The sequence below is a fragment of the Piliocolobus tephrosceles genome, chromosome 16, assembly GCF_002776525.5.
Source record: "Piliocolobus tephrosceles isolate RC106 chromosome 16, ASM277652v3, whole genome shotgun sequence".
Lineage (NCBI taxonomy): Eukaryota > Metazoa > Chordata > Mammalia > Primates > Cercopithecidae > Piliocolobus > Piliocolobus tephrosceles.
In genome coordinates, this window is record NC_045449.1 from 17,835,773 (window position 1) to 17,860,609 (window position 24,837).

Below are 24,837 nucleotides of genomic sequence, written 5' to 3' on the forward strand. Positions count from 1 at the left end.
TATATATATATATATATATATATATATATTTTTTTTTTTTAGGGACAGAGTCTTGCTGTGTCACCCAGGCTGGAGTGCAGTGACATGATCTCAGCTCACTGCAACTTCCACCTCTAGCAATTCTCCTGCCTCAGCCTCCCGAGTAGCTGGGACTACGGGCGCACACTGCCACGCCTGGCTAATTTTTTTGTATTTTAGTAGAGACAGGGTTTCACCAGTGTTGCACAGGCTGGTCTCGACTCCTGAGCTCAGGCAATCCACCCACCTCGGCCTCCCAAAGTGTCAGGATTATAGGCGTGAGCCACTGCGACTGGCCCAATGTCAATATATTTAATGCCATTGAACTGCACACTTAAAACCAGTTAAAATAGTAAATTTTGGGCCTGGTGCAATGGCTCACGCCTATAATCCCAGCACTTTGGGAGGCCGAGGTGGGTGGATCACGAGGTCAAGAGATCGAGACCAACCTGGCCAACATGGTGAAACCCCATCTCTACAAACATTGCAAAAAAACTAGCCGGGTGTGGTGGTGCACGCCTGTAGTCCCAGATACTCGGGAGGCTGAGGCAGGAGAATAGCTTGAACCTGGGAGGCGGAGGTTGCAGTGAGCTGAGATTGCGCCACTGCACTCCAGTCTGGGTGACAGAGTGAGACTCTGTCTCAAAAAAAAAAAAAAAAAAAAAAAGAAATTTTGTTATATGTATTTTATCACAGTTTTTTTTTTTTAAAGAATAGAAACAGGTGCCCTCATGGAACGTTTAGTCTAAATGATGTATAACATAACACATTTTGCTTTTACATACTCACTTGACCCCTGTAAGGTGTGACAGTGCAAGTATTCCTGTACTCCCTTCACCACCACAGTTTACAGATTGGGAAACTGAGTTTTAGCAGTTGCTGGACTCATACAAAAGCAGTCACATCGAGAAGCAAAGATGGGACTGACTCCAATCTAGAACAAAGAGTGCTAAGTGCTGGAAGAGAACAAAGAGAGAGCAATGGGAGTCCACATTCCCACTGGCGGAACTATGCTATCTTTCTGGAATTCCCATTTGAAATCAGTTTAGGCTCCTTCTTGTCCAAATGGAAACAGACCATGCTTGATGTCTAAAAGGAAACATGAACAAACAAAAATGCTGGAGCTAGAGCCCCTAGCTGGAGAGGACAGCTCCGCCTACTTGAGCCAGGAAACCTTGGGCAAATTTCTGAACCCGTGTAAAGTCTCTATTTCTTCACCTGTAAGATGAAGATAATGTCACTCACTTAACAGTGTTTCCAGAGAAAAAAATTTTTAATGAGGCAAGTACGCACAGCACTCAGCAAGGTGCCTGGCACATGGTGAGGGCCAGGAAATGATGGCTAGTAATATTAGCTTTGAAAGATGCTAAATACCAGTGACAGAAAGAAACCTATGGAGTGAACAACTATGTAGAATATACTCTACCATGTGCTGTGAAGGTCACAAGGAACCAGAAAGTAGAGGAGGCTCCAGCCTTATTCAGAAAGTATGGCAATAAACACGTGATAAATAACACAAGATAAATAACAACAGTAACAGTGGAGGGAGGGAATCAAGAAGTCTAAAAATATTAGTTGACTGTATGACACTGTGCTAGGGATTTTAAGCACATTATCTCATTTAATCGTCACAAAAACCTGGAGGACAAGTAATATTTTCTATTTTATAGATAAGGGAAGAACCAAATGAATGATATGGATAGCAAGCACTATGAGCTCAGAGAAGAGATTCATCACCATAAACAGGGTGGTCTAGGAAGGCTGCCTTTAGGAAGAGGTGAGGACTGATGGGCATCAGGCTTGATGATTGAATGGAGAAAAGCAGATAATCTCCTAAATCAAGAAGACTGGAGGGAGCAATAACATATGTAACCAAGTCGGAGACTGGTTTTAAAAGTCACCTCTTTTAACCACAACAAGCTGGGTCAGCAGAAAAAGTCTGAATGTTATTTATATCTTTTCAGACTACTAGGTTAGCTCAACATTTCTGGGTGATTTACCTGCTAGCTCAAGAGCAACAACCTTAACTGATGCTCCTCTGGGCAATGTATTTACACCGTTTTCCTTTCCTAATATCCCAAGCAAATAAATAAATAAATGTAGATTATACAGAAATATGATAAGTGGTTCTACAATGTCGCCTCTTCAAGGCATGAGAAGATGAAGAGGGAAATACAAAAGTATTCCATTATGTGAAATAAGCATCTCAACAAATTTCTAAGGACGCACATTGTGGAGATTATTTTCTCCTTTGTATTTTTTCTGTATCTTTCATATTTTCTATCTGGTTATACATCATTTTATAAAAAGCACAAGTAAAGGCTGGGCACAGTGGCTGAAACCTATAATCCCAGCACTTTGGGAGGCTGAAACAGGAGGATCACTTGAGCCCAGGAGGTTGAGGCTGTAACTATGATCATGTTATTGCATTCTAGCCTGGGTGACAAAGCAAGACCCTGACTCAAAAAACAAAACAAAACAAAAACCACACAATTATATGAGAATTTTAGATATTCTGATAGCCCACTCCTAAGCAGTGGCATAATTCTAGAAAAGCCCTGGGAATGTGTCAGCTCCTGTCCTTGTATACAATAAACAGAGCAGGAGGAGAAGCAGGCTGATGCCCCACGTGACTTTCGATGTCAGGGGTTTTAAGACCTGTCCAGGCAATTAAGGACAAATGCTCTAGACTTATTCCCAGTGCTCCATCAACCTGCCTTGGCACCTTTCTGTTTCTGAGGGGGCTTCATAGACAGTGTCCCTACCCTTGACCTCAGAGCGAGTAGCACTGACCACAGCTGACTTCCCCCCTCCTTCCCCCACCTTCCCTCCCCAATTCTGCACAGAAGAGGGCTTTGATGGTACACAGAATGATCCTCTGGTGACTGCTAAGGAGAAATCTCCCTATCTCTGTAATGATATTTATGCTTCCATGCTATTCCCCTCCCTAGAAGTCTTTCATGTCTCCCCAGTACCTCTAAAAAAAAGTTCAAACGGGCCGGGCGCGGTGGCTCAAGCCTGCAATCTCAGCACTTTGGGAGGCCGAGACGGGCGGATCACAAGGTCAGGAGATCGAGACCATCCTGGCTAACCTGGTGAAACCCCGTCTCTACTAAAAAAGAAAAAAAACTAGCCGGGTGAGGTGGCGGGCGCCTGTGGTCCCAGCTATTCGGGAGGCTGAGGCAGGAGAATGGCGTAAACCCGGGAGGCGGAGCTTGCAGTGAGCTGAGATCCGGCCACTGCACTCCAGCCTGGGCGACAGAGCGAGACTCCGTCTCAAACAAACAAAAAAAAAAAGTTCAAACTACTTAGCCAACATATGAAGCAAGCCCTCCACACAATCAGGCCTTATCCTCCCTTCCCAGTCTCATCTCCTTTGCTAGGCAAATAGAATAAATCCTATCACCCCGCCTACCCCTTAACATCCAGCATTTGCTCAAGTTGTCTCTGCCAAAAAACCAAACATCCTTTTCCATTTCTACACAAACCAAATCCTATCCATTCATCAAAGCCCTGCTCAGCAGACACCACCTCCTCAGAGTTTTCCTGAGTTCCTCCTTCCCTCCTACAGTGTTCCTCTTCACTTTACTCTTGCTGAGGGCAGCACAGCGTGACAGGATACCAGCTCCGGAGCCAGAACGCTGCTTTCGGACTGTAGCTTCCTCACTGCTAGCTGTGTGACCTTAGGTAGGTGCCATACCTTCTCATTGTCTTAATGTCCCTATGTGAAAATGGAGATAACAACAGTACCTTCCTCACAGCACTGCTGTGAGGATCAAATGACTGCAAGATGTATAAAGTACCTACTTCAGTCTTTGGTACATAGGAATACAACATTAAACTTTTTTAAAAACCCCAAAAACAGGGCCAGGCATGGTGGCTCATACCTGTAATCCCAGCACTTTGGGTGGCCAAGATGAGCGGATCACCTGAGGTCAGGAGTTTGAGACCAACCTGGTCAACATGGTGAAACCCTGTCTCTACCAGGAATACAAAAATTAGCCGGTCGTGGTGGTGGGTGCCTGTAATCTCAGTAACTTGGGAGGCTAAGGCAGGACAATCCCTTAAACCTAGGAGGCGGAGGTTGCGGTGACCCAAGATCGTGCCATTGCACTCCATCCTGGTCAACAGAGCAAGACTCCATCTGGAAACAAACAAACAACAACAACAAAAAAAACCAAAAACCTTTAGCCATTATTATTATTACCTGAGGTCACCCCTCCCCTCCTACATTTCTTTACTGCATTTATCTATCATCTTGCAACTACTTTCTATCTTATCTAATTTAGATACCTACACACTGGGAAATTCTTAGCTTGCTATACACAGATAGTACAGGGCCACTGAATGAATAAATGAACGAATTCTAAATAATCACTCTTTTAGCCTGTCCACAAGAAAAACCACATTTAATGTTTGAAGAACGATAAAGAAAAGATTAAAGAAACAGAACTTTAAATCAAGAACAACAGTTCTCGAAGTGAACCAGTAGCATCAGCATCACTAGAGAACCTGATAGAAATGTAGAATGCTAGTTCCCACCCCAAACCTACTGAAACAGAAACTCTGATGGTGGGATTCACTTTTAACAGGCCCTCCAGGTGATTCCCTTGTGGCTGAATCATGAGCTCTGAGAGCCGAAAGTAACATAAATGGCAGCATAGAATAAGCACTGGATCAGGAGTAGATTCTAGGCTTCACTCTGGCATTGACCTTGCACAAGTCTCTTAACTTCTCAGAGCCTCGATTTCCTTATGCGATACAGGGATGTTAACACCCAAATAGTTAAATGTTGTGAGGGTTAAATGAGATTCTATGTACAGAGTTTGCATATAGTTGGTACTTAAGAATTATAAGTTCCTTCCAGTTCTCTTCCTGTGTATCTCACAAGGTTGTGAACACTAAATAAAATGACTGAAGCAAAAGGGTTTTGCAAATTCCTGCCCTTGAACATCAGACTCCAAGTGCTTCAGCTTTGGGACTCAGACTGGCGTCCTTGTTTCTCAGCTTTCAGACAGCCTACTGTGGGACCTCATCTTGTGACTGCGTGAGTCAATACTCCTTAATAAACTCCACTAAATACATACATCTATCCTATTAGTTGTGTCCCTCCAGAGAACCCTAATACACATAGCAATCTGAGGGACAACTAATTATTCTCGGTACAAACAGCCAGGTTAAACGTCTACCATTCACAGGATATTATGAAGTAGTTTATGTCCAACAACCACTCAGTCTACAAACAAACTCTGCAACAGAATATCTGCTTCTTGCCTGTTTATTAAAGTAGAACAATGAAGAGAATACATGCCCACCACCCCCAATATTCTCATCAGAATTAACTAACTACTCACTGATCTTTGAATCTAAACTTCACTCTTGGAAAAGGATTTTCTAAAAACTTTTTCTAGCCAACACAAGGAAAACTGCAAACTGCTGCAGACACAACGGACCTGACTGGGGGAACTCCCCAGGTATGACATCCAACTCCAAGCTGTCATCCAACTCCAAGCAGTTGTGGAAGGCTGAGATTAAGACAGTTAACATTTTGAAGTTTGTTGCAGAACGGAAAATTAAGAAATATAAGTAAGTACTCTTTCTTCCTCCACACTTCTTAGCCTCTCACACCATGGCTAGGCTTTCTCTCTCTCTGGGTCTCGCTCTGTCTTTTTTTTTTTCTTTTTTGGAACGGAGTCTCACTCTGTCGCCCACGCTGGAGTGCAAATGGCGCTATCTCGACTCACTGCAACCTCCACCTCCTGGGTTCAAGGGATTCTTCCACCTTAGCCTCCCAAGTAGCTGGGATTACAGGCGTGCGCCACCATGCCCAGCTAATTTTTGTATTTTTAGTAGAGACGGGGTTTTGCCATGTTAGCCAGGCTGGTCTCGAACTCCTAACCTCAGGTGATCCACCCGCCTCGGCCTCCCAAAGTGCTGGGATTACAGCCGTGAGCCACTGCACCTCTCCAGCTTACTCTCGCTCTAAACCATGCTTTCTACTCAGGAACTAACTTCCAGAATAAAGGGCAGGATGGATGCAAGAAATGCACAGTTAACTACGTCAGACCGTGGTCTTAGCTGCTAGCTTGAGATGAACATGCTAAGTGTTCTACTAAATCGTACCAGGTTAGAATGTTCGCGTGAGGCCTATGCACAAGACAGAATAAGAATTACTCCACCAACCACTCAGACTCAGGACAGCTTTTGTGAGCCCGTTGCCTCTACTGAAGGCTCCCTAAAAGCAGCTTGTTAATATTTGCATCCCCAGAGCCTAGTACAGGCCTGGCCCCCACAGGCACTCATAACTGCCTACTGAAGTGAACAGACAAAATCATTTAGGTGTAATTCCCATGCAGCTGTTGAGAAGTATTTTTTTATAGGCAGGGAAAATTAGGTCCAAAGAGACTAAAAGTTGAAGTCAGTTAAAGAACGTAGTATTTGGGCCAGGCGCAGTGGCTCACTCCTATAACCCTAACACTTTGGGAGGCTGAGGCAGGTGGATCACGAGGTCAGGAGTTCAAGACCAGCCTGGCCAAGGTAGCGAAACCCCATCTCTACTAAAAATACAAAACAACGCGGCGGTAATCCCAGCTACTTGGGAGGCTGAGACAGGAGAATCGCTTGAACCTGGGGGGCGGAGGTTGCAGTGAGCCCATATTATGCCACTGCTCTCCAGCCTGGGTGACAAAGTGAAACTCCATCTCAAAAAAATAAAAAACAAAAAAAAAGGCCAGGCGCGTTGGTTCATGCCTGTAATCCCAGCACTTTGGGAGGCCAAGGTGGGCGGATCACGGGTCAGGAGATCGAGACCATCCTGGCTAACACGGTGAAACCCCATCTCTACTAAAAATACAAAAAATTAGCCAGGCGTGGTAGCGGGCACCTGTAGTCCCAGCTACTTGGGAAGCTGAGGGAGGAGAATTGCCAGAACCTGGAAGGCAGTGCACTCCAGTGCACTCCAGCCTGGGCGACAGAGCGAGACTCCGTGTCAAAAAAAAAAAAAAAAAGAATGTAGTCTTTGATGCCTTCCATCCAGAGCAGGGCTTCATCCTGTGGCTAAACGCTACTTGCCACCACTCCCCACAGCCACCTCTGCTCCATTAAGACTGGGGCTCACAGACGTGCCCGTGTCCCACTCCCTGCCTCATTCAGCTGTCCCTAGGCCCAGTGATCCTGCATGCGGAGTTCCTACCCATCCTTTATGAACAGCTCTGAGATTCAAAGAAGCCAGTCCCTGTCACCCCAGACTCTTCTGAATTCTTTCTGACTCCTTCGGCACTCACAGTCTACTCCACTCATAGTTTCATGCATCTCCGCCTTCTCTCCTGAAACCATAAATCCATTGAGGACAGGGATCAGAGACAGACCAGCTCTTTTTTTTTTCTTTTTCTTTTGGAGACAGAGTCTCACTCTGTCACCCAGGCTGGAGCGCAGTGGCGCAATCTCGGCTCATTGCAACCTCTGCCTCCCTGGTTCAAGCGATTCTCCTGCCTCAGCCTCCTGAACAGCTAGGATTACAGGAGCCCACCACCATGCCTGGCTCATTTTTATATTACTAGTAGAGACAGGGTTTCACCATATTGGCCAGGCTGGTCTCAAACTCCTGACCGTGAGTGATCCACCACCTTGGCCTCCCAAAGTGCTGGGATTACAGGCATGAGCCACCACAACCAGCCTACAGCTGCTGTTTTTAATCATTAGCTTTGTAGTTGTTATTTTATTTCTGTATTCCCCCTCCCTCCCACCAACCCCCCAACCTCCCACGTTCTTTTAAAAGAATACCAACAACACTAAATATCAGGAAAGTCACTTTGACACTTTGTCACAACAGTACAGAATATACATTAGCACCTCATTCTGTCCATTAATCATTTACCTGAACTGAAATGACCTATTGACTACCTGGCAATGGGGAGCCATCATCATCTTTACAGTCAAGCATCTTACAAGCAATGGTGACCCCTGGGGCCTGGTAGGCTCTTTTCCTTCACAGGTCACAGAAGGGCCAGCTGTTTCACACACCCTCTCCGGATAGAAAATCCAACCCTAACTTAAGTATCCTGTTACTAACAGTGACAGTTTCAATTTACTGAGCTTCTACTATGTTCCAGATACTATGCTAAGTGTTTTCATATATTATCTCATTTAAACTACATCACTCTGTGAATATGAATCTTTCTCTCTCTCTCTCTCTCTCTCTCTCTCAGAAGACTGACAAACTAAACCTCAGAAAGGCAACACAATCTTCTGGGGTCACACAGCCAAGAAATGGGCCAGGTCAAAATTCAACTCAGGTCTTCCTAACAGAAATAACACGCTCTTTCCACTTGCTATATATCCCTACATCCCTTATATTTGTTTTTTGGGGTTTTTTTGTTGTTGTTGTTTGTTTTTTTGAGACGGAGTCTCACTCTGTTGCCCAGGCTGGAGTGCAGTGGCATGATCTCAGCTCACTGCAACCTCTGCCTCCCGGGTTCAAGCAATTCTCCTGCCTCAGCCTCCTGAGAGCTGGGACTACAGGTGCATGCCACCACATCTGGCTAATTTTTTTTTTTTTTGTATTTTTAGTAGAGATAGGGTTTCACTGTATTATGCCAGAATGGTCTCGATCTCCTGACCTCATGATCCGCCCGCCTTGGCCTCCCAAAGTGCTGAGATTACAGGCATGAGCCACCACGCCCGGTCATACTTGTATTTTAAATCCCCTTTAACTTCTACCCCTCATCTACTACCCTGTCATTTTAAAGGTGTAGAGCTTCCTATTTTAAAGGGGACAGAAAAGAAAATAATTCCCCCAAGTTTTCTGGCTCCCTCCATTAACTGGCTGGAAATTAGTTTTTGGAGTGTGGCTGCCACGCAAGAGAACCTGAAGAGAGTGAGAAAGGCCACGAGAAAGAAGTAAGGAAGTGAAAATTCAGAGACTCTCCAGTGGGCAGCAAGGGACAAAATGTCAAAAAGGTGGGAAAACACTCTTTTGGGGTCCATGATGCATTAAAAAAGATACTATGCCAGAAAGTAAAGAAAGGCTCCTCCTAAATGCTAATTAGCTAACAGGAGAGACCTCAGTAAGTTTACAGGCCCCACTAAAGGCTAGAAAGGAAGCTAGAATTTCATAAGCAAAGCAGAAAATAAACAAATCACTACTGCCAAAATCAGGCCCATAAGGACACCAAAGATCCTGGCTCATAAAAGATGTTTTACCAGTCTTTCAACCAACCAGGAGGAACCCAGTTTTCAAACAAATTAATCAGCATTCTTGACTGATCAAGTGGCATAAGCCACTGCCTTGGGTGAAAAGGCAAGTTGCTTTTTTATTAAGGAAGTCCCATATGGTGGCCATTTCCGTATTCCTTTACCTACACTTTGGGCTTTCCTTATCCAGGATTCTGGCCATCTCTGGTGTCCCCAGGTGTCCACATCCCCTCTATAGGATTAACAGATAATCCTGAATAACATTCTCTCTACATTGCCAACAAAAGATTTCAGCTTTGGTAAATATAATACAAGGCGGGGGAGGGAGCAACAGTCAACGTGCAGAGTACTACAAAGAATATCAAAACTTGAGAACTTTAAGGGACCTACCACATCTCATCTCCAAACACTTTGACAGGGGGAACTTCAAATCAGAAAGGGCACAAGGTCATACGGAGTCACTGGCAAACCCACCGCTAGAGTCCAGGCTTCCATAATTCCCAGACCAGGGCTCTTATCATTAAATAACACAGCCTCCCTTCTTTCCTGGGAGGCACTGCAGGCATGCCATCCCCCTGCCAAGATAATCACCCTCCAAGAGCCCCTCCTCCCATCCCAGTCCCTCCTACAGCCCAGCTGAGTTGCAGCTCAAATTAGCAAGTCCCGGAGCAGGGGGCATTTCTGGGAGGGTGCCCAGTCTGATGGTTGCTGGTACCGAAGAGGAGGAACAAAGATAGAGAAAAAGGTGACATCCCACAAAGGGTCTGGGAGAACTAGGTCCTTGGGGCAGTGGCAGCGAGCCTGCTGGGCTGGATAAAGACACATGCAGTGGCATCTCTCAAAGGGTATTGGGGAAGCAGACCAGCAGTTGGCACCACCTCTAGGAGCAAAAGGAAGGAAGGGCTCAGCGCTGATGGTCAGGGGAGCCTGGGGCATCTCCGAGTTCAAGTTGGGTCTCAGGGATGCCTCCTAGCAGAGTGGCACTGGCGCCCGTGAGGTGGCACCAGTGCCCGGGAGGAGGCCCGAGGACACAGATGCCCTGCCTGCCCGTGGGATAGCACCGGCACCCGGTGGAGGCCCAGTCCGCCGGTGAGGTTGCACCGGCGCCCGGCGAAGGCCCGACGACCAGGATGCCCAGCCCGCCCGTGAGGTGGCACGGGCGCCCGGCAGAGGCCCAGCCCGCCCGTGAGGTAGCACCGGCGCCCAGTGAAGGCCCGACGACCAGGATGCCCAGCCCGCTCGTGGGGTGGCACCCGCGCCTGGCGGAGACCCAGCCCGCTCGTGAAGTGGCACCGGCGCCCAGCGGAGGCCCGCGGTCCTCACCAGCCGGATCAGCGCCGCGGTCGCCCAGCCTCCCGCCCCACACGCGGCCTTACCGAGGCACTGCCCCACCGGGGTGCTGAACGGGTTCCCCAGGAGGAACTCCATCTTGGGTGGACAACACGCAGCGGCCCGGACCCCCTGTCTGCCACCGAGGTCTCAGCGGTAACCCGCCGGACTCCCGTCCTGACTGACACTTGCCCCCTCCCCACCCTCTGGAACGCCGAGCGCCGGGACCTTGGCCCCGCCCCCTTACCGCGTCTCTATTGGGGGACACCTACAAAGTCCGCCTCCGATTGGCCGTTACACCTCCGTCAGCGAAGCCCCCACCCACCCCGCAGCATCCGATTGGGCCGAGGAGCGAGCTAGGTCACCGGAGTCCCTGTCAGCCGTGGTGGCACCTCCCCTGGCCCGCCCCCGAAGAGGAAATTGCGCATTTTGATTCCTCCGTATATTGGGCAATCTAAAGGATTCTTACTATTATTGGACAAAAGACGAGTCAATCACTCAAATAGAAGGACGGAACAGCGGTGAATCTAGGAATATCCCCGCCCATAGAAAGTAGTGATTGGAGAAACATTTGTTTTCTCTACGGCTGATTGGTGTTAGGAGTGTTTCCCCACCCGAGATGTGGTCACGTGATCTGTCAACTTTCACCCAGGATGTCTCCCTGCTGACTTCCCCTTAGCAACCAAGTCGCGGCGCTTGGTTCCCCAGCAACCGGGAGACGCGTCAGCTGCGTGGAACCAGTCGCGTTCCCAGCGCTTGGGAAGGTGAGACTTGGGAGCTGAGGCTCCGGGAGGACTCGCAGGGACAGACAGCGCCCGACTTAATTCCTTCCTGTTACCCTTTTCTCGGAGAACGCCGTCCCGGCCCTTCTTGTTTATCAAATGAGCACGTAGGTCCTCTCCCAGCCACTTTACAGTCGTGCTGAGACAGCCAAGACCCTTTGGTCCTGGGCTTATCAAGCTTTTGAATAAAAAAGAAATACTAAGGGAGCATTTCCCGAGGGAGCAGGGCTAGAATCGATTTTTTTAAGAGGTTCCGTCTTCCAGCCTCCTTTCATAAAAGAGAGGTACCCTGTCCACCGATAACTTTTCCCAGAATTTAGCCATCATATCTGACCTCATAACTGTCAAATGATTTCATCTTGCTACTGTATAAACTGCTTTGGATGTGAATATGGTGGTTATGGTGGTGCATGCCTGTAGTCCCAGCTACCTGGGAGGCAGAGGCATGTAGATACTCAGGTTCTACATCTGTCTCTGTCAGCAGCTCATTGTATGACTTTGGACAAGTTCCTTTCCCTCCCTGGAGCCTCAGATTCCCTAGCTGGGAAATAAGGGCATTAGGACTTCCTTTTTTATGGCCTCCGGAGCTTACATGTACTTAAATAATGCTTGTGCACTGAGCACACAGTAAGCATTCAGTAAGTGATTGATTTTATTCTTTTAAAAACAATTTTTGTTCATTATTTATTTATTTATTTTTAAAAATGGAGACGGGGTCTTGCTATGTTGCCCGGACTGATCTTGAACTCCTGAGCTCAAGCAATCTTCCCACCTCAGCCTCCCAAAGAGCTGGGATTACAGGTGTAAGCCATCTCGCTCAACCAATTTTCTTCCTATCAATTCATGGCCAATAGGGACTATAGTTTTCAGATCCTGTTGACCCCAGGTTATCATTTCCCAGGAAAATTCTGGATCTGTTCTCTGCGACGAGGCTACTCCGTTGACAGTTGTGTAAAACTCTGCTGCTTTCCGCAGCTCCAACCTCTCTGGTCTTCAACAACACTATCATCAGGCAAGTCAAAGGGGACCCAGGTTGGGTGGTAAACTACTAAGATCCCCATAGAGGAGGACTGTTTGGGCCTTGGCCCTGAACCCAGGACAACTGTGAGAAACATTGTGAGCTGTGGCAACGATAGTCCCCAGTACCCTAGGTACAGTTGAGTCATGATTAGGAAAATGGACTCTGCCATATGCTAAGTGTATGAAGTTGGGCATGTTAATTAACCTTGTTAACTAGCTTCTGTTTTCTTACCTGGATATTGGTGATTATTAGCCCTACATGGAAGTTAAGTTTCTAGAAATTTCTCCCATTCACATCTTGCTTCACCCTGGTCATCTCTCACCTAAGTACTTTTGCAATTCTCAGTACTGCTGCTAGAGTGAGCTTCTTAAAAACTAAGATCTGATCACATTGCTGCCCTTATTTTTTTTATTTTTTGAGATGGAGTTTCGCTCTTGTTGCCCAGGCTGGAGTGCAGTGGCATGATCTCGGCTCACTGCAACCTCCGCCTCCGGGTTTCAAGCGATTCTTTTGCCTCTGCCTCCCAGGTAGCTGGGACTACAGGCATGCACCACCATAACCAGCTAATGTTGCTGCCCTTATTAAGCCCTAGGTGCTTTCCAGGGGTTCTAGGATAATAACAGAACTCCCATAGACCTCTCCAACCTTGCATGACTTCAGCCAAAGGGCAACACGTCTGTTCTCTCCCACCTCAAGGGCCTTGCCACGAAGTTATCTCCTCCTTCTTTCCTACTTGTCCTTCAAATCAGCCCTGTCTTCCTTGGCCAGGCCAGGTGCCCCTAATGTACGATTTCATAGTTCCCTACACCTACAAATTGTCATGGTTTGTAATTAAATAGCTGTATTATTGTTTGATTCATGCCTGAAGCAGGGGTAAAAATCCATCTGTTTTATTCACAACATGTAGCAGTTCCTCACTACCCATGTTTGGACTAAATACGTGATCTCACACAAATGCAGGAGGGAGGAATTATCCACCTTTTACAGATGGGAAAGCCAAGGCTTAGATAGGCGAAGTGAGTTACTGAAAGATGCACAGTAAGGATCCAAATGCTGCCCTGATGTGCTTATAAAATAGCATGTGTAATAACAATCCCACATTTCCTAGCATAGCAGTTGCTGGGCTTGACTGAAAGCAAACTTGATCTGTCACACGTACCAAGGCCCTGATGAAGTAAGAGGGATAAGTCAGTTAAAGTTTTGAAATCAAAATTAAGAGTCATTTCCCAAAGTATAGCACCTTTTTTTTTTTTTTTTTTTAGATGGAGAGATGGAGTCTCACACTCTGTCGCCAGGCTGGAGTGCAGTGGTGTGCGCTCTCGGCTCACTGCAACCTCCAAACTCCCTGGTTCAAACGATTCTCCTGCCTCAGCCTCTCGAGTAGCTGGGATTACAGACATGTGCCACCACACCCAGCTAATTTGTGTATTTTTAGTAGAGTCAGGGTTTCACCATGTTGACCAGGATGGTCTTGATCTCCTGACCTTGTGATCCACCCACCTCAGCCTCCCAAAGTGCTGGGATTACAGGTGTGAGCCACCGCGCCTGGCCAAAAAAAAAAAAAAAAACCAAACACTTTACAGAAAACATCCGCCAAATATAACACATTAAAATTCCCCCAAAGACAAGTTGATGAGAAGTTATGGGAAACCTTAGGGGAAACCACTACACAAGACTGGGGAGCTGGAGAGAGAGGCCGAGGGCTGGAACCGTCTTTGGGGGTAGAATCAGTCACCCCAATGAGGTGGAGCCGGTGTGAACAGATTAGAGAGAGTAGGAAGAAAAGGACCAAGGTCTTGGGAGGATGGAAGGCACAGGTGGAGAAGGGGTAGGGGTTGAAGGGTGTGGAGGCTATGCCTCCCCTAGAAGCAAGAGAGAAGTGTGCACAAGAGCTCATTGGGACATTTTATGAGGGACAGTTCAGGGCAGAGGATGCATATTTGCAGAAACTGCATCCAAGTGGATGGTTGGGTAGAAAAGAAGAGGGCAGTCTTAGAGGGAAGTCTCTAAGACAAGGTAACAGGATTGTATGGCCCAACCTGGCTTTTCAGCGGACACCATCAGCCCTGCACCAGGGCTCCAGCAGTGCCCAGTGGAATGAAAAGCAAAGCACAGGGGCTGCCTAGCATCAGGGACCAGCAGGGCGGAGAAGGACAGGAGGTTCAGGGAGGCCTGGATGCTGGGGAGGCATGTGGACAAAGATAGGAAGTAGGGCCAGCAGGGAGGCAAGAGTCAGGGGCGGAAAGTGGGGGAAAATATCCCTCCTGGATGTCCTCACCAAGAGGGTTAAGGATGAGAATGTGGTCCAGCCAGGAACAGCCACTGGAGGTCAGCCTCACAGTGTGACTGACCAAATCTACAGATCCCCGCTGTGCTGTGGTGTCTCAGTCATTTCCCTCTGGACCATTAGTAACAGAATCTACTGGAAGCTGGGCATGGTGGCTCATGCCTGTAATCCTAGCATTTTGGGAGGCCGAGGCAGGTAGATCACCTGAGGTCAGGAGTTTGAGACCAGCCTGGCCAACATGGTGAAACCCCCGTTTCTACTAAAAATACAAAAAATTAGCCAGGCATGGTGGTGGACGCCTGCAATCCTAGCTACTTGGGAGTCTGAGGCAGGAGAATCATTTGAGTCCAGGCATTGCAGTGAGCCGAGACTGCGCCATTGCACCCCAGCCTGGGTGACAGAGCGAGACTCTGTCTCAAAAAAAATTAATTAATTAATTAATTTAAAAATAACCTACTGGAGCTAGCTTAAGTAAAAGAGGATTTCATGTGAGAAACATAAAACTCTCATGAGGCCTGGGCCTAGGGACATTAGGGACTGGAAAGCCAGCAAGAAGGAGGCAGCCTCTGTCTGTGTCGATCTGTCTGTCCTTTGTCATTTGTTTTCTGGTTCCCAGGTTCCCATCTCTGCTTTTCTCTGTGCATCTGCCTCCTCCCCCTCTTGCTCTCTGCTTAACCCAGCCAGTCCACACTCCCTATTTCTACCCAACTCAAGCAGCCAGCTCCGACGGGCACTCTTATTCCACAACCTCAAGTTCACATCTCCCACGGGGAGGATGTGAAGGGTCAGCTTGGGTCTCCTCTACACCAGGAGAAGCTTGTGGTGTGGTGGGGGGCATACACACATGACTGCCTGGAGGGGATGAGGTGCTCAAGGAAGAGGAGCTGCAGGCTGACAGGCCTGGTGGGGCTGCCCAGGGAGCACAGTCAGTGGTTGGTACCCACAAGCCCAAATGAGGATGGGCACACAAAGTCAGAGGCCTGACACAGGGCCACAGTCATAAGATGAGCCAAGATCACAGGCTAAGGAGACCAGTGTGGACACCAGTTCAGTGGGTCCAGCGAGGGTCCCAGCTGTGGCTATAGGGTCAAGGGATGAAACCCTGTGGACAGGCCCAGGTAGTTGCCAGGAAGCCCTGGAGCAGCCTTGGTGTAAGTATACAAACCCCGAGATGCAGCAGACCCAGGGCCGGGAGTAGGGCATTCCTCAGAGTGCCAGTGGCCACAAAGACCCTGTAGGGGGAAACCTCAGCCAGACCCTGCCCTCAAACAGAGAAGGAAGCAGGCTGTGAAAGAGGAATGCGGTGTTTTTTAGGGAAAACGTGGGAGAAGATGAACCGGCTGTGTGACTCGATGGAGCCGAGGGTGATGGACGATGACATGCTCAAGCTGGCTGTCGGGGAGCAGGGCCCCCAGGAGGAGGCCGGGCAGCTGGCCAAGCAGGAGGGCATCCTCTTCAAGGATGTCCTGTCCCTGCAGCTGGACTTTCAGAGTATGTATCCAGAGTTCAGGAGTGGTGGCCAGGGTGGGGCCCTCCCTGGCTTTCTCTGCTCCGTCTTCAAGCCCCAGGATTCCACACAAAGTCCATGGTCGAGGTTCCCACATCAGCATTAGGGCCTACCCAGGTTACAAGGCATAGGAGCAGCACAGATATTTGTAAAGCATCATACTTAGTGTCTTCATCATTTGAATATCCACAACACCCCTGATTCTGAATAAGAATAGAAAACAAGATAAAATTGTCCCATGCCAAATCCAAGTGAGCCCCCAAGACTATGCTGTTTCCATAACATAACTCCACATGGGCGTCCTTGGAGTGGGGGTCCCTGGCAGGCAGAGCCTAGGAAGTACCACGTAGCCAGGAGCAGAGGGTAGGAAGTGTGGGAGAAGGAGGGAGAGTGGGCACTGGGAGGGCAGCTTCAGGGAAGGGGTCACCAAAGACAGGCTGGTAGCAGGAGGGGCACAGGCCCATGAGGCAGAGAGGCACGTCAGGAATGGGAAGATATGGCTCAGGACCAGGCAGACCCTTACTGCTTCAATGTCCCGTCTGTGAAATGGGATGGCTGTCATCCCTGTCTCAAGCATTGGGTGGGGGGACAAGGTGAGACAGCACGTGCACAGTGCCTGGCTCACACAGGAAGGCCAGCGAGCTGCAGCACAGTAAGTCAAGGCAGAGGCAGTACGAGGGCAGTGAGAGAGGTGGGCAGGGATCCTGAGACCCCCCTTGTACGTGTGCAGGCAAGGCCACAGCAGAGTGACCTGGTCTGATTCATATTCCTGCTCTGTCTTGGGGCCCCTATCCTGGCTGGCATCCAGTCACCAACAAGGAGGTATTGAGACCCTGCCTCAGTCCAGCCCTGCTGCCAGAGCCAGGGACACGACAGTGGGCAAGTCAGGCACAGCCCAGGCACAGCCCCACGAAGTCCACAGGCTCCCGGGGCTGAGCACCCAAATAGGGAGGGCCCTGAGCCGCAGCCCCGAGAGGGGTAAAGGGGCACAGAAGAGGTGTGGCAGGAAGGGGCTTTTGCAGCTGACCGCTTTCCCTCTGTTTCCCCTCCCCCACCTGAGGTTCATGCAGCCAATATTGACCACCTGTTTGTTACATGCCAGGTACTGTTCTAGGCACTAGGGATTCAACTATGAGCAAAAAATACAAAAAGCCTCGTCCTTATGGAGCTGACATTCAACTTTGCAGGGGACAAAGAAATAAAATGAAGAAGGAAAATAATACTATTTGCTAAAGGTAACATGTGCTGTGGAGGAAAAAAGGAAGGAAAGGAGAAAAGGGAAATTGGGGATGGAGTATAGCGTTTTATAGGGTGGCCAAGGGCTTCACCAAGCAGGTAACAATTTAGCAAGGAGGTATTTAGCAAGGAGGTAGGCAAGGGAGAGAGCCACTGTGCTGATCCACCGGAGAAAGTGGAACAGCCAGTGCAAAGGGCCTGGGGCAGGCTAGACCCCACCTGATCAGCCCTGCTGAGGAAGCCAGTGTGGAGACAGGTCAGGGAGGTCATGGGGTCAGCTGGTGTCAGCTTGGAGCCAATGGAAGGTGTTTGGCTCTTACAGTGAGTGAGGTGGGGACCCCAGGAGGGTCCTGAAGAGAAATGGGACAGGATGGGAGTTAGGATTTCACAGGACCCTGCTGGCTGCGTGAGGATAGGCTGTGGAGGCCAAGGGCTGAGGCAAGGATCTAGTAAGATGGCCACTGCTGTACTCCAGGGAGTGATGACCACAGGCCCGGCCGAGGTGGTGGCCACGGAGGCAGATTTAGTGTCTTTGCTGAAGATTAAATTGGCTTTTTTGGCAGTCCGGTCATGCTGGTAACTTATTTAGAGCTAACTGCCAAGTACATCCTGATTTGTTGTGTTGTTTTGGCTTCTCCTCCTGAACTGCTGACACCTAGGAAAAAGCCAGCGTGCTGGCATGTGTGGCAGAGCACCAGGTGTGCAGGAGCCACAGGAGGAGTGCTGCTGCTGGGGGGCTGTCAGATCAGGGCAAGAAAAGGCACCTGGAAAATCCAACCCAGGGATGGGAGGTGGCTGGGAGGCTGGGGCAGAACTGGCCCCACCCTGGAAGCACAGATGGGAATTGTGGCCAGTATCGTTCTGGGAAACCTGGCCACAAACAGGGAGCTGGAGAACGGGCACCAGTCCCACCCAGCCCTGGGAACCCAGGAGAGGTGCAAGGCAGCAATCCAGCTCTAGGGGAAGGGCCGTCACACCCAGCCCTGGGAACCCAGGAGAGGCACAACTCAGCAATCCAGCTCTAGGGGAAGGGCAGTGGGCCCCTCGGGACCTGGGTCAGAGAACCCTGTACTCCCCAGACCTTTGTGCAGGGAGGGGAGCTAGGAGGGGTTCCCCACTTTCCCACTGGGACTTTCACAACCTCACAGGCATGCTCTGCCCCTCTGAATGAATATTGAAAATGCAGCTGGACTGTATGGTGTTTTGTTTTTTGTTTGTTTGTTTTTGTAGAGACAGTTGCCCAGGTTGGAGTGCTGGAGTGCAGTGGCGCGATCTCGACTCACTGCAACTTCCACCTCCCGAGTTCAAGCAGTTTTCCTGCCTCAGCCTCCTGAGTAGCTGGAACTACAGGCACATGCCGCCACGCCTGGCTAATTTATTTTTTATTTTAGTAGAGACGGGGCGTCACCACATTGCCCAGGCTGGTTTCAAACTCCTGAGCTCAGGCAATCTGCCCACCTCAGCCTCCCAAAGTGCTAGGATTACAGGTGTGAGCCACAGTGTCCGGCTTTTTTTTTTTTTTTTTTTTTGAGACGGAGTCTCGCTCTGTCACCAGGCTAGAGTGCAGTGGTGCGATCTCAGCTCACTGCAAGCTCCACCTCCTGGGTTCAAGTGATTCTCTTGTCTCAGCCTCCCAAGTAGCTGGGACTACAGGCACCTACCACAATGCCCTGCTAATTTTTGTATTTTTAGTAGAGATGGGGTTTCACCATGTTGGCCAGGATGGTCTCGATCTCTTGACCTTGTGATACCCCCGCCTCGGCCTCCCAAAGTGCCGGGATTATAGGCGTAAGCCACCGTGCCTGGCCACCAATTTGTATTTTTATTATTTATTTATTTTTTAATGGTATGAATCTTGTTTATTGAAAACATTATATCTCACCTTTCTCAAATTGAAGACTGCAAAAAATAAAAGCAGTGCTTTATTGAGTTGTCATTAACCTCAGGAGCAGCAGCGCTGCCTCTCTATGCTCCAGGAAACCATGGCTTCCGCGTGCCACATCTATCCCTCCTCACTTTACAAAACAGTCCTGAAGCTTAACCAAATAAAACTATTGTACATTAGAAAAAGACAGCTGAGTGTAGAAAAGCCAGGTGTGGCGTTCCCTTTAAGCAAAGGCTGCTCCGCAGTTGGGGCATCTTCACTTCCTCAAGGCAAAATAGCAGATGAACCCAAAGAGGAACAGGATGATGGCCAGGAAGATTCCCAGGAAAGTGAAGCAGTCCTCCAGCACCCTATCCCTGCAGACGGGACAGCCTCTCATGATGACAATGGCATTGGCAGGGTACCAAGTGATAGTCCGGCTGTGGCCGTTGTAGACACTGGGGTGGTGGGTGGGTACCCTGTGATGATGTAAGGGGAGGGCGGGCAGCAGCAAGGGGTGGGCAGCAGGGATGACGCCGTAGCCATGCGAGCTGAGTGCGTAGTGGCCCTAGGTTGTAGATGGGCAGCCACTCCTGGAGCAGGGGCTGTGGTCCATGGCAGCCCAGCTCAGGTCATTCGGTCCTGGCAGGGGACACAGTGGGGAACATGGCAGGGATGCAGCAGACTGGCCGGCTCAGGCTCCTCTGAGGCGCAACGCCTTAGCACCAATTTTTATTTTTATTTGTTTATTTAGAGACAGAGTCTCTCTTTGTCACCCAGGCTGTAGTGCAGTGGCATGATCTTGGCTCACTACATCTCTGCCTCCTGGGTTCAAGTGATTCTGCTTCCTCAGCCTCCTGAGTAGCTGGGACTACAGGGATGCCAGCTAATTTTTGTATTTTTATTATAGAGACAGTGTTTATCCACGTTGGCCAGGCTGGTCTCGAACTCCTGGTCTCAAGCAATCCACCGGCTTCGGCCTCCCAAAGTGCCGGGATTACAGGTGTGTGCAACCGTGTCCGGCCACCAGACCAAATTGTGTTTTTTTTTTTTTAAGACGGAGTCTCACTCTGTCGCCCAGGCTGGTTCAGTGGCATAATCTAGGCTCACTGCAACCTCTGCCTCCTGGGTTCACGCGATTCTACTGCCTCAGCCTCCAGAGTAGCTGGGATTACAGGCACGCATCATCACGCCCAGCTAATTTTTGCATTTCTGGTAGACATGGGGTTTCACTATGTTGGCCAGGATGGTCTCGGTCTCTCTCTCTCTCTTTTTTTTTTTTTTTTTCTGAGATGGAGTCTCGCCCAGGCTGGAGTGCAGTGGCACAATCTTGGCTAACTGCAAGCTCCGCCTCCTGGGTTCCCACCATTCTCCTGCCTCAGCCTCCTGAGTAGCTGGGACTACAGGTACCTGCCACCACACCCGGCTAAATTATTTGTATTTTTAGGAGAGATAGTGTTTCACTGTGTTACCCAGGATGGTCTCCATCTCCTCACCTCATGATCCACCTGCCTCAGCTTCCCAAAGTGCTAGGATTACAGGCATGAGCCACTGCGCCCGGCCCACAGCACCAATTTTTAAAACTCCTTTCATTTCTGTATTATTTTAGTTCTTTTTTTTTTTTTTTTTTTGAGACGGAGTCTTGCTCTGTCGCCCGAGCTGGAGTGCAGTGGCCAGGTCTCAGCTCACTGCAAGCTCCGCCTCCCGGGTTTACGCCATTCTCCTGCCTCAGCCTCCGGAGTAGCTGGGACTACAGGCGCCCGCCACCTCGCCCGGCTAGTTTTTTTTGTATTTTTTTAGTAGAGACGGGGTTTCACCGTGTTAGCCAGGATGGTCTCGATCTCCTGACCTCGTGATCCGCCCGTCTCGGCCTCCCAAAGTGCTGGGATTACAGGCTTGAGCCACCGCGCCCGGCCTATTTTAGTTCTTTTAATGAGCTTCTTTTTGGTTTTTTTTGAGATAGAGTCTCGCTCTGTCACCAGGCTGGATTGCAGTGGTGCGATCTTGGCTCACTGCAACCTCTGCCTCCTAGGTTCAAGCAATTCTCCTGCCTCAGCCTCCCGAGTAGCTGGGACTACAGGTATGCACAACCACATCCAGCTAATTTTTTGTATTTTTAGTAGAGACGGGGTTTCACCACGTCGGCCAGGGTGGTCTTGATCTGTTGACCTTGTGATCCGCCTGCATTGGCCTCCCAAAGTGCTGGGATTACAGGTGTGAGCCACTGCGCCCACCCTTAATGAGCATATTCTAATTTTATAAATTTTAGAAATCATTACAAAAGCAAATATGGAAAAAAGGAGCATATAAACAACAGAGCTGTATGTGGCTTCTGGGAAAAGCTGACGGATAAGTTTGGCCTCTAGAGTGTTATATATACAGTACATATTTACTTATACGTATGTGTTATTCAGAACTCTCCTGATTGCCAGTGACAAAAACCAAACTCTGGCTTACCTAGCAAATAGAATGAACCAGCTGTGTAGCTGGCGTGGGTGGTCTTCACAGGCCACAGGGGCCAGGCACTTCCACGACATCAGGAACTCGTTCTTGCATGGATAACTTATCTCATCCCCTACGTGTGGACATTTGGGAGCTTTTCTGACCCTTATGTGCCTGAGGGATTTCTTTGGACATATACACAAGTGTGGAGACAGATTTCATGTAGAGAAATTATAGGTCAAAGGGCACCGACTTGAAATATTTCAATAAACATTGCCAAACGACGCTTCAAAAAGGCTGAACGAAGTGATCAGCCCTCCCACCAACAGAGACACGTGTTTTCATTCTATTTATCACACTGTGGAAGGAAGGCCTCTGCCTGTGTCCCGTGTCCCAAGGTGAACCAGCCTCCTGGAGAGGCCCTGGCCCGGCTCCAGAGACAGCACAAGCGAGTCTCCTGCCCAGGCCAGGTCCAGCTCACTCCCACACCAATGACTTCTTAGCCCCACACTAGTAGACCTATTAGGTCTTTCTGTGGCTCTGGGTGGCAGTACTGATCCCCGCCCACCTCATAGGGACATAAGGTTCCTCGATGCTCAGTCCACATCTGCAGGGTGCCTGCGTACTCGAGGGCAAGGCAGAAGAGTGGTAGGTCCCTTTTGTATGGTTCTGCCTCACTCCTCCAGTACACTAGCACAAAACTCTGACCCTAACCTGAGGCTGGAATCACCTTCCATTATTTCAGACATCCTCCGCATAGACAACCTCTGGCAGTTTGAGAACTTGAGGAAGCTGCAGCTGGACAATAACATCATTGAGAAGATCGAGGGACTGGAGAACCTCACACACCTGGTCTGGCTGGGTAAGGCCCTTTCCTGTGTGTGCCCACCCTAATCAAAGGTGACACCCTGCCAAGGTTATTGCCTTCCCAGGAGACAGTAATTGTATGTGACGCTCAGCTGCCGGGCCATCATTAGCCAGGGTACGGCAGAAGCTCTGCCTGCTGGGAGCAAGAAAGCTGCTGTTTTTTAAAAGCCTAGGGCTTGTGCTGGGCAAAACACAGCAAAGATGTGCTCAGACACAGGACCACAGAATATTCTGCTCTTACCTGCCCAAACTTTCAGTCTGGATGGGGCACAAAGGGGCAGCTGTGGACTCCTATTTAATCTAGACTCAGGCTGACAGATAACCATCGACAGGTAACCATTGGCTGGTGGGACCCAGATCAAACCAGGAATAATTGTCACAGAGGCTAGTGTGTTTCAAGCACTTAACTACATGCTAAGTGGGGCCTGTATGCTTTCCATATGAGTCTTTCAGTTCACACAGCATCTCCATCATAGAGATGAGCAAACTAAGGTCACTGCACCACATCAGGCCTCACTGCCAAGGCCCTGGAGGGTTTTGATGAGGTGTTCCTTCTGCTGGCCTCTTAGGAGCATCCTCACATCTGGTGAGGGCCAGTGGGCCCCTAGCAGGGAAAAGGTGATGGGCCTGAGAGCTCCTTATGCACTGTCTTGTTTAACCCCCATTTTAATCCTAAGAGTTGGGCATCTGTTATAATCCCAACCTACAGAAGAGGAACTGAGACTCAGAGAGCCCCAGGCACTTGCCCAAAGCTGCACGACTGAGAAGTATCAGAGCTGGGACTCACCCTGACGCCTGTCTGACCTCACAGCCCACATTCCCTCCATCCTATCAGGTGGTCTCCTGGTAATAAGGGCATCCTGGGGCATCATGAGCCTCCCAGTTTGCCAAACACTCCCAACCTCCTTTGTGCTGACAATTGCAAGCCCACAGCAAACCCACAGGCAGGGTTATGCTGCCATTTCACACATGCAGTAACTGAGGCTCAGGGAGGCTGACCAGCTTGATGGAGCCACGTGCTACAGGTAGCAGAACCAAACCACAGCCAGGTCCTCTGACACCTGAGCCCAGGTCTCTTGTCCCAGGTTTCTCATTTCTCTGCACCCTAGCACCCATTAATGCTGATTCCTGAATGCCATGGTTTTAAGCAGGAGCTCCCTGGCCTGGCTGTCTCTCAGACATAAAGCAAGTGCCACTGAGCCCCATGACAGCCCCCTGTTTCTGTCTGCTTACCCAGAGAGAAACTTGAATACTGGTCTTGGTTCCCTCCCTCACAAAAGCTTATCTTCCTACTACTTGGTGTCCCTACACACACACTTCCTAGTCAGCTCATTCCCCCGACCCCTTGCAGTGGCCATCCATGCTTCCAAGGGTCACTGGACTGACAGCCAGTGCTCCCTGGGATGGGGGTGCTAGAGCAGTGACGGCAGGCTCTGGTAAGAGCTCACGCTGCCCCTCAGAGTATAGTCAGAAGCTGGTCTTTGTCCAGCCATGGCACTAGGTGCTCAGGGACCCAACCACAGCCAGAAAAGCTGGGTCCCTGGGGTGCTGAGGATGAGGGTTAGGGAGGTGGCACTCCCATGGTTCAGTACGACCTCTCACACTGACATGCACGGGGCTGAGGACGTGCTGGAGCTGGCTAGCACTGGCTGTACACAGCTCTTCCCAGCTTTGCTTCCAGGGATGCCATGCTGGTAGCTTGAAATTGGCCACAGTGGGAGTATTTACACCACAGAAATGAGCAAGCACCTCAAATCAGGGGTTTTCCTCAGCCCCCATTGGTAAACACTTACTAGCACACCACTAGCGGGTGGGCTAAGCCTCCCAAGAACAGAACCCGGTGGCACAGTGGGAAAGGAAGTGTGCAGGCCTGTCATTTGTTAGCCCCCGTTCAAACCCCAGCTTGGCCAACACACTGACTTTGCACAAGATATTCCACTCTGTAAACCTCAGTTTCTTTTTTTTTTTTTTGAGATAGAGTCTTACTGTGTCGCCCAGGCTGGAGTGCAGTGGCACAATCTTGGCTCACTGCAACCTCCGACTCCCGGGTTCAAATGATTCTCATGCTTCAGCCTCCCAAGTAGCTGGGATTACAGGTGTGTGCCACCATGCCTGGCTAATGTTTTGTATTTTTAGTAGAAACAAGGTTTTGCCATGTTGACCAGGCTGATCTCCAATTGCTGGCCTCAAGCAATCTACCTGCCTCCGCCTCCCAAAGTGCCAGGATTATAGTCATGAGCCACTACACCTGACCTGAACCTCAATTCCTTTATGGGCTGTGCTACCTTGAGC

At 49.4% G+C, this 24,837-nt stretch overlaps 2 protein-coding genes across 11 annotated transcripts in view; one reads left to right on the plus strand and one right to left on the minus strand.

Annotated features, from left to right (window-relative positions):
- Nucleotides 1-10,795, minus strand: part of TOM1L2 (target of myb1 like 2 membrane trafficking protein) — a 130,645-nt gene extending 119,850 nt beyond the window's left edge. For 7 of the 10 annotated variants that reach the window (XR_002726271.2, XM_023191725.2, XM_023191724.2 and 4 more), the window contains exon 1: nt 10,587-10,795. Coding sequence is in view for 8 of the 10 variants with exons in the window: in XM_023191725.2 (XP_023047493.1) it covers nt 10,587-10,638 (52 nt within the window). In the remaining 2 variants the exon portion in view is untranslated. The remainder of the gene's footprint in view (nt 1-10,586) is intronic. The other 3 variants (XM_023191728.2, XM_023191727.2, XR_002726272.2) reach the window with 2 other exon arrangements.
- A 346-nt stretch (nt 10,796-11,141) lies between these two features.
- The window catches only part of DRC3 (dynein regulatory complex subunit 3), a 49,523-nt gene continuing 35,827 nt past the window's right edge, over nt 11,142-24,837 (plus strand). Inside the window, exons 1-4 of the mRNA XM_023191739.1 lie at nt 11,142-11,303; nt 12,223-12,333; nt 15,944-16,120; nt 22,424-22,540. Coding sequence (XP_023047507.1) covers nt 15,961-16,120; nt 22,424-22,540 — 277 coding nt within the window. The 5' untranslated portion in view covers nt 11,142-11,303; nt 12,223-12,333; nt 15,944-15,960. The remainder of the gene's footprint in view (nt 11,304-12,222; nt 12,334-15,943; nt 16,121-22,423; nt 22,541-24,837) is intronic.